This window comes from Rana temporaria, chromosome 4 (genome assembly GCF_905171775.1).
Source record: "Rana temporaria chromosome 4, aRanTem1.1, whole genome shotgun sequence".
In the NCBI taxonomy this organism is placed as follows: domain Eukaryota; kingdom Metazoa; phylum Chordata; class Amphibia; order Anura; family Ranidae; genus Rana; species Rana temporaria.
Window position 1 is genome coordinate 328700382 of NC_053492.1, and position 12183 is coordinate 328712564.

Consider the following 12183-nt stretch of genomic DNA (forward strand, 5'->3'; position numbering starts at 1 on the left):
TTGATGTATCACACATGCACTCACTCACATTGAGGCTGTGGACAGTGGACCTATCTCCACGAACACCGAGTTTGTATCCGGGTCTTGTTAGTATTGTTTGCTGGAGAGTCACTGGATATTATGGGAACACCCGCTTCCTCTATATCTTGCACCTCCTGGCTTGACCCGCAGTGTCAGTGAATGCTCAGAAAGTACAGTATAAGGTAAAAGAGAAAAGAGAGGAAGGCCCATAGTGCAGTACCATATGAAATTTATTTTGAATAAGGTAGCGCAAAAGGTAAAAATAGGAGATAGGATAGGGATAGGCATAGGATATAGGAGAACCAGAGCCGACACAGAACGACGTCGGTGAGACGAGCTCGCTGCTCGTGTGGTTTTTGACTGTTGTCCTTCTTTTTAAATGTGAGTTTTTTACCTTTTGCGCTACCTTATTCAAAATAAATCTCATGCTTGTGATAGAGTGTGTAATACCTGATCAAACTGCCTGTTTGTCTGCCCTGCTCTGCTAAACTATATTTCCCTGTGTATGACCTTGGATATTCTCTGAAACCTGCCTGCCTTTTACCTGGACTGTCATTGAACCACTCTGCCTTTCTGCCAACCGCAAGTACATGTTTGCTTTGCTCAGTTCACGAATGCCCTGGCGTGGTGGCCACGCACTTGAGTACTGATATGCCTGCATGGGAAAGAGGGCTGCTTTAGGTGAAGAACACAGTAGCCAGCTATAGTGTCTGACAACCTGCATTTAGGGTAAGTGTGACAAAGATTTACCAGAAAAAAAAAACACAAAGCAAGGTTATCACAGGAATCAGGCAGGGAGCTGTTTTGCACAGTGAGATGAGACATAGCCAGGCACCACTGATGTTCCTAGTTCAGATCCTGACACTAGGAAACCATCTAACACCCTCACTCCACAATCTATACCAGAAAGATTATCCTCTACTATACTATAATTTAGCAGAAGATATGTATAGGTTGATAGAAAAACCCCCATTATGGTCTGGCAAAATATACTCTGTGAAAATGAATATCCTCCCTAGGATCCTATATCAGTTTTGGACCTACAGGGATCTCTGTTCATGACCTTTAAAATATTTCAATATGAACTGAGCACCTTATTAAATATAATTCACCACAACCAAACCCAATATGGATGTGGATTAGGGAGGCGACGTGCTGACGTCACTGCACGCTGAGGACGAATCCTCGTTCTGTTACGCCGGCCGGCTGTTTACTTTCTCCATGCTGTTTTTATCTCCATAACTGTAAGTGCATCTGCCTACTTTTTTATTAACTTTTATTGCGGTATCACACTATGTGAGTCTCTTTTTTATATATGGACACTCTGCTACTTCATTGGTGACCCCGAGGACCATATCATTAGGACGCTCTGGTTTCCATGCTGGATCACATCCTCTCTGCTTTATCTGATCCCTTGGGATCATAGGCTCTGGTAAGGGTCAGTGTGTTCATCGGTGGTGGTTACCTTCTTCTATTTCACATTGTCTGTCAATCATTCACTGGGGGATGTCCTATGTGTCCTGATTGCGGTATACGGATTTACACTATGTCAGTATTTTTTTCTCTGGATGCTCCGTCGGTTGATCGGTGACTTTTGAAGACCTTGTCAGGAGGCGAGCTACGGTGCATCCATTGGATCTGGCTATTTTCTGCACTATTTGATCCGTCAGGATCTTAGACTCTGGTAAGGGTCAGTATTATTATTGGGTGGTGGTTCCTGAATTTTCACCTACCGTAGCAGCATTTTCAATACTACACAGATTGAATACGTCATTGGACTTGCGTTTTTGCACTTTTACTTTGCAAAAGTTTTTGCCATTTGGACTATTCTCTCTCTGTTTAATTATTGCTAGCCATTCCACATTTTTATTCATATGATTTACACATGACTTTTTCACTAAGGTATATTCATCCTTGTTTAGCGCAACTCCATTTCTTGTCCTATGGATGTGGATTAAATCTATTCTTGTACTCCGAGGCCAGTGAGCTACCTCATGTGGATGCTAACAAAAGATAGGCCATCTTATGCCTGTCTCTGTCATTCCCACTGAGCCTTTGGTGTTGATTGTGTACAGCCCACAAATTTATATCTCCTCATAATCCGATGGCCCTATACATAACAACCCAAACTTCAAAACAGGTCTTAGCCCAAAAATTTGTATATGGTGGACTAATAAAGGTTTTATGTAAATAGTGGACCTTTGTGATGATTCGGGTATCATTTTGAGACAAACTTTACAAGCAGTGTTCATTATACTCAAGCACAGCTTCCAGCATTAGAATGTCGTTCAGATTTAGCAACTATGATGTCAATGTCTGCCAAAATGTGGACAAGGTATCAGGCCACATTTTGTAATTACTAATTTGAGATCTGACAAACTTCCTTACATGTCCAGGTAGACAGGCTGAGGACATGTGGTACAAGTGGTACAAACTGGCTTTAAATACATATAAGTCATACATAAACACTTGAATTATTGAAGTAGTAGTTGAGTGCAAGAGGGCAGGGAATACCACACATGGTGGAAAAGCCCGAAGGTTAAAAGGTTTTGGATCTGGGTATACAATTGTATATATTTGTTAACCCAGGTTAACCTTAAAAATCACCTGGCCTGGTGATATCATCTTGGTATAGACGAAGTGACTTGACAAAACCTCAGGGACGTGTGATATGTCAGGAATGTATATACAAAAACATACAAAGTTACTAAAATGCCAATTTTACATAATAATACTTTAAATCAAACCAAAATGTACCCAAATATGACATTACAAATTTACTGAAATGTTGAGGCCAAATCATCAAATCAAAACCAACTAAAAAATCGATTTAAATTAGTTGAATACTTTCCAGGTATATTATTTTTAATTCAAGCTCAGTCATTTTAAAGAAACTATAAGACTTTGCTCACCTTTTTGTTTTTAAAATATATTTAGCTGATTTTAATGGAAACTGCACTTGAGCTTTTACCCTATCATGGAATATTATCACCCTGGTTATTTGTGTGGAATACTATTTGCTTTGAAGCATCTATTAGACTAGGATCACACTTGTGTGACCTGTGTTCTGCATGTAGGCAGTCCATTAATTTTAATGAGTTGCCCTACCTGCAGAAACAGAGAAAGAAGTCCCTGCTTCTTTTTTTTAACACACCACATTGAGTTGCATGGTGCCGCAGCACCATGTGAGTTGGCACAGAGGAAAATATTACGTTAACTGTCACATTTAGAGGATTTATTAAAACTTCCTTAAAGTGGATGTAGTCCCAAAAATTTTGGTTCACACTGGTGCGATTCGGGAAACCTGCGAATCCACTGCGGGTTCCCACAAGGCACCCGATTCGCACAGTAGTTCACACTGCCATATGCAAACTGCTGGGGAATGTCATACAATGGTAAAGTCACCCCCATTTCAGCTCGCATATCGCACTGTAGGCTGTATGCTTGAAGGCTTGGTTCACACTGGTGCGATTCGGGAAGCCTGCGAATTCACTGCGGGTTCCCACATCGCACCCGACTCGCACGGCAGTTCACACTGCCTTATGCGAACTGCTGGGGAGTGTCATACAATGGTAATGACACCCCCATTTCAGCTCGCATATCGCACTGCGAACTGACAGTTTGGACATGAATCGGATCGCATAAGTGTGAACACCTATGCGATTCTGGTGTGGACCAAAAAAATGGTCCTGTGTGTGTTTGGTACAAATGAGATGCGATTTCAGCCATACAGTTTGTATAGCTGAAATCGCATCGCACAGACATTGCATGTGATTTGAACAGCAGTGCAGTGCAAATCACTTGCGATCTCGCACAGCAAGTGTGAACCAGCCCTAAGTTCATTCAGCCTTACTGGGTGTAAGTATAAAAAGTGACAAATCCACCCCTCCCCCACATAATACATCCTGGTCACTTGTCTATGAACTGTGGATCACCTCATATTATAATAAACATCCAGGAATGTGCATGTGTCCAAGCTAGGGCACGAGATATGTAAATAACCTGTCACTCGAAGCAAGGGGGCGGTAAGGACTTTTTATTTAGACAGGTTTTTATCTGGAAGTCTGTTTTATTTCACTGAACAATAAAAGAGGATTGCTCAGAGCTGGATTAACTCTTGTGGCAAGACTGGGCACAGATGATAGGAAATATTATTCTCTACATTGTGACATAACAAAAAAAATTTGTTTGGGTTTACATCCACTTTAAAGCAGTGGTTCACCCTATAAAAAATTTCTAACACTACATCCAGCCCAGTTCTGCAAATAAAATTACACTGACCTTTTTTTTTTGTCGCCGTAGATAGCGTTTATCGTTAGAATTCACCGCGGCTTCCGGGTAGGGAATCCCGCGGGAGTGGGCGTTCCTATTGACATGCCAATTGATTGACATGCTAAACGACGGCGCGTACAGCGCGTCACGACTTCCCGAAAGAAGCTCGGGTCGGCACGGCTCTATTCAGCGTGTCATGGCGTGGCATGTCAATAGGAACGCCCACTCCCACGGGATTCCCTACCCGGAAGCCGCGGTGAATTCTTAGGATAAACGCTATCTACGGTGGCAAAAAAAAAAAGGTCAGTGTAATTTTATTTGCAGAACTGGGCTGGATGTAGTGTTAGAGATTTTTTATAGGGTGAACCACCGCTTTAAGTTCTTTACTGGAGCATTCTATTTAAAAGCTATATTTGCACTTCTTGCTAAGAAACCTCTATTTATCCTCACATTTACATCAACATATTTAAATTCACCAAATGTAAACTTAAAAAAAAAAATTATTGGTAATAAACCATTAAATTTTATTTAGTTTAGACCTGATAATTTTGCATGCAAAGGATACAAGTGGTGATAGTTTGGAAGGCAAGGTCTGTTTTAAGAATTTATAATGTAACAGATTATTACTTCAGTTGCATTTATATTTTGTGTACTGATCCTGACTACAGAGCAAGTCACATGAATTTGGGGTTATATAAAATCTGTTTTTTTTTTCTTTGTTATTGCAGCTTTATACGGCGTATTGTTTGAAAAGAATAAAGAAGCTGCCTTTGCCAATTTTTCACTTTGGGAATCTCTTGGATTTGCAATTGCCTTTGGATACAGCTCATTTTTATGTGTCTACATCAAACTCTATATATTGATGTGTGTGGTGGTGGTGGGAATTTTACTATATGGAGCTGTGGAATATATAGAACATGGGAATGCTGTTTCAGGAGCTCAAGAAAGTCCAAAAGACTAAACTGATACTATAAGCAGTCAATGTAAGTAAGTAAATCTACCATTTGTTGGTGTGTTTTTATAAGCTTTGTTTTAATTGCCCAGGTTTGTCCTGGGCAATTAAAACAAAGCTTATAAAAACACAAATGCACAGAGGATAGATTGAGTGAAAGCAGTATGTCAAAACTTTCAGTAGATCTGGACATAAAGGGAACATGAAATTCTTGCAAATGTATTGTATTAAAATAGATTTGTGTAACATATTTGACAAACATTGGTCTATATGGACAAAAAGTGACACCATGTAAAGTAAAGTCTCTTTGACCCTTTGATTTTTATGTACTTTCGCTTCATTCTACTTATTAGTTAATGATCTGTTATTGTTAACCAGATGTATACTGTGTATATTGACCTGTCTTATTTGTTTAAAATGTTCTTATTAATCTGGTAATATCTGAAAAACTCAATAAAATAGTGTTGAAAAAAAAAAGGATAGATTTGGCTTTGCCTTTTTCTGCCTCATAACCTAGCCTGTGTAAACAAAGTGAAAGATTACAAGTAGTGATGGACGAACATTCGACGGGACGGTTCGCGAACGTTAACCGCAAACGATCGCAAATGTCCGCGAACCGCAAATTTGCTGCGTGCCTCATTGACTTTAATGGCAGGCGATTATTAAAAACATTCAGGTCATATTTGCAGCCACAAAATACTTACTAGCTGTGCACAAATAGTCCCACAACATGGACACTGACCTACCAGAAGTAGTAAGTGAAAAACTGGATACATAAGTAAGTGCCGGCCATTACAAGCCCCAAAAATTTGCCAACAGGCGTTCACCTAACAGCAAATAACCTTGTATTCTGTGGCTGGTGGTACATTAGGCATTCACTGGATACAGAAGTAAGTGTCGGCCATTACAGGCCCCAAATATTAGCCCACGGCCACAGGCGCTCACTGGACAGCAAACAACTTTGTATTCTGTAGCTGGTGGTACATTAAGGATTCAACGGATACAGCAGTAAGTGTCGGCCATTACAGGCCCCAAAAATTAGTCCACGGCCACAGGCGTTCACCGAGCAGCAAACAACTTTGTATTCTGTAGCTGGTGGTATATTAGGCATTCACCGGATACAGAATAAAGTGTTGCCCATTACAGGCCCCAAAAATTAGCCCACGGCCACAGGCGTTTACCGGACAGCAAACAACCTTGTATTCTGTGGCTGGTGGTACATTAGGCATTCAACGGATACAGAAGTAAGTGTCGACCATTACAGGCCCCAAAAATTTGCCCACGGCCACAGGCGTTCACCGGACAGCAAACAACCTTGTATTCTGTGGCTGGTGGTACATTAGGCATTCAACGGATACAGAAGTAAGTGTCGACCATTACAGGCCCCAAAAATTAGCCCACGGCCACAGGCGTTCACCGGACAGCAAACAACTGTGTATTCTGTGGCTGGTAGTACATTAGGCATTCAATGGATACAGAAGTAAGTGTCGGCCATTACAGGCCCCAAAAATTAGCCCACGGCCACAGGTGTTCACTGGACAGCAAACAACTTTGTATTCTGTGGCTGGTGGTACATTAGGCATTCAATGGATACAGAAGTAAGTGTCGGCCATTACAGGCCCCAAAAATTAGCCCACGGCCACAGGCATTCACTGGACAGCAAACAACTTTGTATTCTGTGGCTGGTGGTACATTAGGCATTCTACGGATACAGAAGTAAGTGTTGGCCATTACAGGCCCCAAAAATTAGCCCACGGCCACAGGCGTTCACCGGACAGCAAACAACTTTGTATTCTGTGGCTGGTGGTACATAAAGCATTCAACGAATACAGAAGTGACGCCGCGTACACACAATCATTTTTCAGTATGAAAAAAAAACGAAGTTTTTCAAAAACGTCATTAAAAATGATCGTGTGTGGGCTACACATCATTTTTCAGGTTCTGAAAAACGACAAAAAAAAATTCGAACATGCTGCATTTTTTAACATTGTTTTAAACAATGTCGTTTTTCAGCTTGTAAAAAATGATCGTGTGTGGGCTAAAATGAGGTAAAAAAACCCGTGCATGCTCAGAAGCAAGTTATGAAGCGGGAGCGCTCGTTCTGGTAAAACTACCGTTCATAATAGAGTAAGCACATTCATCACGCCGTAACAGACAGAAAAGCGTGAATCGTCTTTTACTAACACGGAATCAGCTAAAGCAGCTCAAAGACGAATGGAACTTCCCCTTTATAGTGCCGTTGTACGTGTTGTACGTCACCGCGCTTTGCTAGATAATTTTTTAAAAACGATGGTGTGTAGGCAACGTTATTTTAATGATGATGTTGGGAAAACGTTGTGTAGCGCTACCCCGAAGAAGACACTGGTTGATTTGGGATCTACTCTCTTTTGGCTCAGCTCACCCCTATTAACTAGTTTGAACCCTCCCTTGACACATCAGAAACCTAGTAGTTGAGATATTGTGACCTCAGTTGGGCTGGGGTCACAATAGCAGTAATAACATAATAATAGAATTACCTGCTGTTAGGGACGGTTCCTCCAGGCAAGAAAATACACTCTACACAGTGAATATATTTAAATGAAAAGGATAAGTTTACTTTATGAAAACTTGAGGGAACAAGCATAGGTTTGAATTACGAACACAACTGGTAAGCAATGACTCACTATGATTTGCAAGGGCCCTTGCAGGAATCAACAATTAATGACAGTAGGAAGACCTAACTAAGAAATTTCACCACTCATTTAAACTAAGATAGGCAGTCTATGCTCGCGAGTGCCCTCTAGCTGGCAGTTCTGCAGAACAGTTAATGTCCTTGTCGCGGCCAGTTGGTGCACGTGAGAAATTGTAATCCAGGGTGGCAATCAATGAGGGAACTTAAACAACAGAATGTCTGGGACAACAAACGTTGGTGAACTAACACTCGTCAGTGTCAGTCACTTCTATGAACACTCAAACAGTTAACTGGGCCTCTAAGTTTCGGTTTGAGGCCGAAAACGTGTCTCCGGCCTGTGGGGTGCCTCTAAGTGTCTGTGCAAAACAGAGAGTCAGAAGTTGAGCATATTCTCTCTCACCCGACAGGCCGATCCGCCTGAGTTCTCCCGGACGAGGGTGCTCCACTGTTTCAGTTGTCAGCTGGGTTGCCTCTACGATCTCCGGATACATGATTCCGGACGGCTGGTCTCTCGGTGGATTTAGGCCCAGGCTTCTGGCCTAGCAGCATGGCTGTACTGTGTCAGCAGCTCCGCAGAGGAGAGCAGTGCAGATCCCCAGAGAGAGAAATCAGCCACGCCCTTTCCTTAAGTAACCTCCCCCATAAATTTGTGCGATGTCACATGTTCCAACGTCGCAGGGCACTGTGGGATGTGTAGTCTGTTTCTCCTAAGAGTCAATGGAGTCCATATCTCCCGCTACTTGCAATCCCACAATGCATAACTCCTTAAAGGTATCTTACATATTTAAAAGCGTGTGGATAAAGTTCCAGCGGGATAACCTGTCGTAAAGCTCTGACAGAATGAACCCTGCTACACACTCCCCCCACCTGAAATCTTTGGTCCCCAAAGAGGACAAAAGTATGGATCCTGATACATGCTTTCAAAATACAAGCGGAGAAAAGGGTTGTTAGGACATGCAAGGTAATAAACTCTGAGCATCATTTCTTACTCTTTTCAAAGCTAAACAACTCATTGACTGGCATAAATTGGACAGGGGAACCTCCCACCAATCGTTGGGGGTGGGCAGGCTGTCCTGTCCATTATTTACTAACACTAAGGTGCTAGATTCAGATGTGTCAGGGGGTGAGCAGGGGTTGACCTCCACTAAAGTGGCAGCTAGAGGATCACTCAAAACATTAGATCTTTTTGAGGTGAGGATGGCTTCTTCAGAACACTCTCCCAATTGGCTATAGGTCAGTCTCTTTGGAGGATGGATGACCCTTCTTTCCTTTGGTTCTTCTGGCATTAGGAGTTAGGAAGAACCGGGTCTATTTCAATGTTCTGAGGGGCAGCATCATCCTCGGTTTCTGGCACAACAGATTCCTCATCTCCTGAGTCATCTAAATCTCTATTTGGTGGGCTTGGGGCCTCCATGGGCAGGGCCAGATTAAGAACATCATGCTGAGGATTTTGGTGGGGCCTTTTATAAATAATAAATAAATGCGTGGGAATGACATTAACGCAGCCCGGCCAAGGCAAGTGACTGAAGGCACAGAACCCAGAAGGAAGACCGGGTGAAGATGGAAGCGTCCGGGCCCCGCCGGATTAATCACAGCGCAGCACTGGAGGGCTCAGTCTGAAAATTTAAGTGTACCCTAATGTGCTAATATGCTGTGCATACTTGTACGTTGTGGCATAACCTACCCCAGGGCCTCTAAAAAGTAGAAATGTCAGGAAAGTTTTCTACCGCTTTAATATCACAGGATCCCAGGAACCTCTCATGGGGCCCTCTACTGACCCGGTGGGCGGTGGCCCTTGGGCAGTGCCTAAGTGCATAGTTGCCAACATTTAAAAAATATTTTCAGGGACACTTTTTTTATTATAGAGTAGCTGAACCCCAATGTTCCTCTATACATCACAGTAGTAATCACAAAATTAAATGAGTACTAATAATGGGGCAGAACAAATATGAGAACTGAGATTTTCTTTAGTTGAACTATTAAAAGTGTGTCTATTCTAGAGCTGGTAACATTGAGGGTATTCAGTATAATTTTAAAGAACTGTTTTTGTGGGTAAGCGACATAGGGGAGGAGTATGGACGGTATATAAGTGGGAAGTATGTGCAGGTGAGGCAGAGGAATGTGGAGGGTCTAACAGTGGGCATTATGTACAGGAGAGGAGTGCAAAGGGTACGGCAAAAGGCACTATGTACAGGAGAGGAGTGTGGAGGGTATGACAGTCGGCAGTATGTACAGGAGAGGAGTGTGGAGGGTATGACAGTGAGCAGTATGTACAGGAGAGGAGTGTGGAGGGGATGACAGTGAGCAGTATGTACAGGAGAGAAGTGTGAAGGGTATGACAGTGGGCACTATGTATAGGAGAGAAGTGTGGAAAGTATGACAGTGGGCACTATGTACAGGAGTGGAAGGATATTTAGGGACTGCGTAGTGGTTAAGCGGCTCATACATGGATTGAAATTACGCCAATTATGCAGAGACCAGCCATAGTCGATCTATGTATGGGCTAGCTGGTTTTACACAAGTCAATCTATTAATCAACTTGAGTACAACCAGCCTGTCAGGTTTTTCCCAAAACAATCAGTTCTGCCAGCAATAGTTAGCAACACTTATCATTGTATTCACTGGCAGAACACAATAACACTGCAGGAGTGATTCCCCCATCCACAGGTCAGCAGGTGAGAGGGTGTGTGGGGACAGGCTGGGGAGAGATACTAGTCAGTGGCTGGGTAGGCACTGGCTAGTATCAGAGCCAGATACACACAGGTTACATACGCCACGATCGTTAGAGCGAGAACAATAATTCTAGTACTAGACCTTCTCTGTAACTCTAAACATGTAACCTAAAAAAAATTTAAAGCATCGCTTAGGATACCAAAAAAAATCGTGCTAACTTTAGTCTTTTTTTTAATGAATGAAACAGTTTATTTCCAAAAAAACACATTTGAATAATTGCTGCGAAAATACCATGCTAGAGCTGCACAATTAATCGTTAAAAAATCGTGATCTCGATTCAACCCCCCTGACAATCTCCAGTGCAGAGTTTGCTGATTCTTTCATATAACAAGTGGAGAGACTTTCAGCTATCAAAAGATAATATCTGGGCAGTCTGCCAAGTTTTTAACAGGAAACATTGGGCCAGATCCTCAGAAGAGATACGGCGGCGTATCTACTGATACGCCGTCGTATCTCTGTTTCTAACTATGCGACTGATTCATAGAATCAGTTACGCATAGTTTTCCCTAAGATCCGACAGGTGTAATTGTTTTACACTGCCGGATCTTAGGATGCAGTTCCGCGTCCGCCGCTGGGGGGAGTTCGCGTCTTAAACCAGCGTCGGGTATGCAAATGAGGAGTTACGGCGATCCTCAAAGCTTTTTCGCGTTCGCTACGTCGCCGCTACGCTAGTTTCCCGTCGCTTAGTTACACTTTTGTGAGGCAGCCCTAGTTTTACACAGCAGGCATACTGCTGTGTAAAGTATGGCCGTCCTTCCCGCGTCAAATTTTAAAATTTTACGTCGTTTGCGTAAGCCGTACGGGAATACGGAAGTACGCTACGCGCTGCGCCGTTCAAAAAATGACGTCACGTCGCGCAAAGCACGTCGGAAAAAAATCGTCGGGAGCATGCGCAGTACGTCCCATTTGAATTGGCCCGCCTTGCGCCGGACGGATTTAAGTTACACCGCCGCAAATTTCCAGGTAAGTGCTTTGTGGATCGGCACCTAACTTGGGAAATTTGCGGCAGTGTAACTTAAATCGGAAAAGTTACGTTGCGCTGGCTGGCTGTGGATCTGGCCCTTTGTAACTAACGCTTTCCTTCTTAGATCAAAGGGATAAACTTCTGTGTGTAAAGAACAAATCCCCCAAGTTTGTAACAAAATGAAACATTGTAACCAACTATCTTCTTAGATCAAACTTCTGTGTGTAAATGCAGGAAATGTAACCACTTAGGCCCAGATTCACAAAGAGTTACGCCGGCGTATCAGTAGATACGCCGATGTAACTCCGAATCTAAGCCCGTCGTATGTTTAAATGTATTCTCAAACTGAGATACACTTTAACATGCCTAAGATACGACGTCGTATCTTAGGGTGCAATATTTACGCTGGCCGCTAGGTGGCGCTTCCATTGCGGTCAGCGTAGAATAAGCAAATGAGTTGTTACGCCGATTCACGAACGTACGCTTGCCCGTCGCAGTAAATTTACGCCGTTTCCGTAAGAGATACGCAGGCGTAAAGATAAACATGCCCCCTAGGTGGCGTATCCAATG

The 12183-nt window shown here is 42.8% G+C and overlaps 1 protein-coding gene across 2 annotated transcripts in view; it reads left to right on the plus strand.

Moving 5' to 3' along the window:
* The window catches only part of LOC120937461 (protein unc-93 homolog A-like), a 1112011-nt gene extending 1106457 nt beyond the window's left edge, over nucleotides 1-5554 (plus strand). For both annotated transcript variants that reach the window (XM_040350715.1, XM_040350716.1), the window contains exon 9: nucleotides 5022-5554. In XM_040350715.1, the coding sequence (XP_040206649.1) occupies nucleotides 5022-5254 (233 nt within the window). In that variant the 3' untranslated portion in view covers nucleotides 5255-5554. The remainder of the gene's footprint in view (nucleotides 1-5021) is intronic.
* The last annotated feature ends 6629 nt before the right edge of the window (nucleotides 5555-12183 follow it).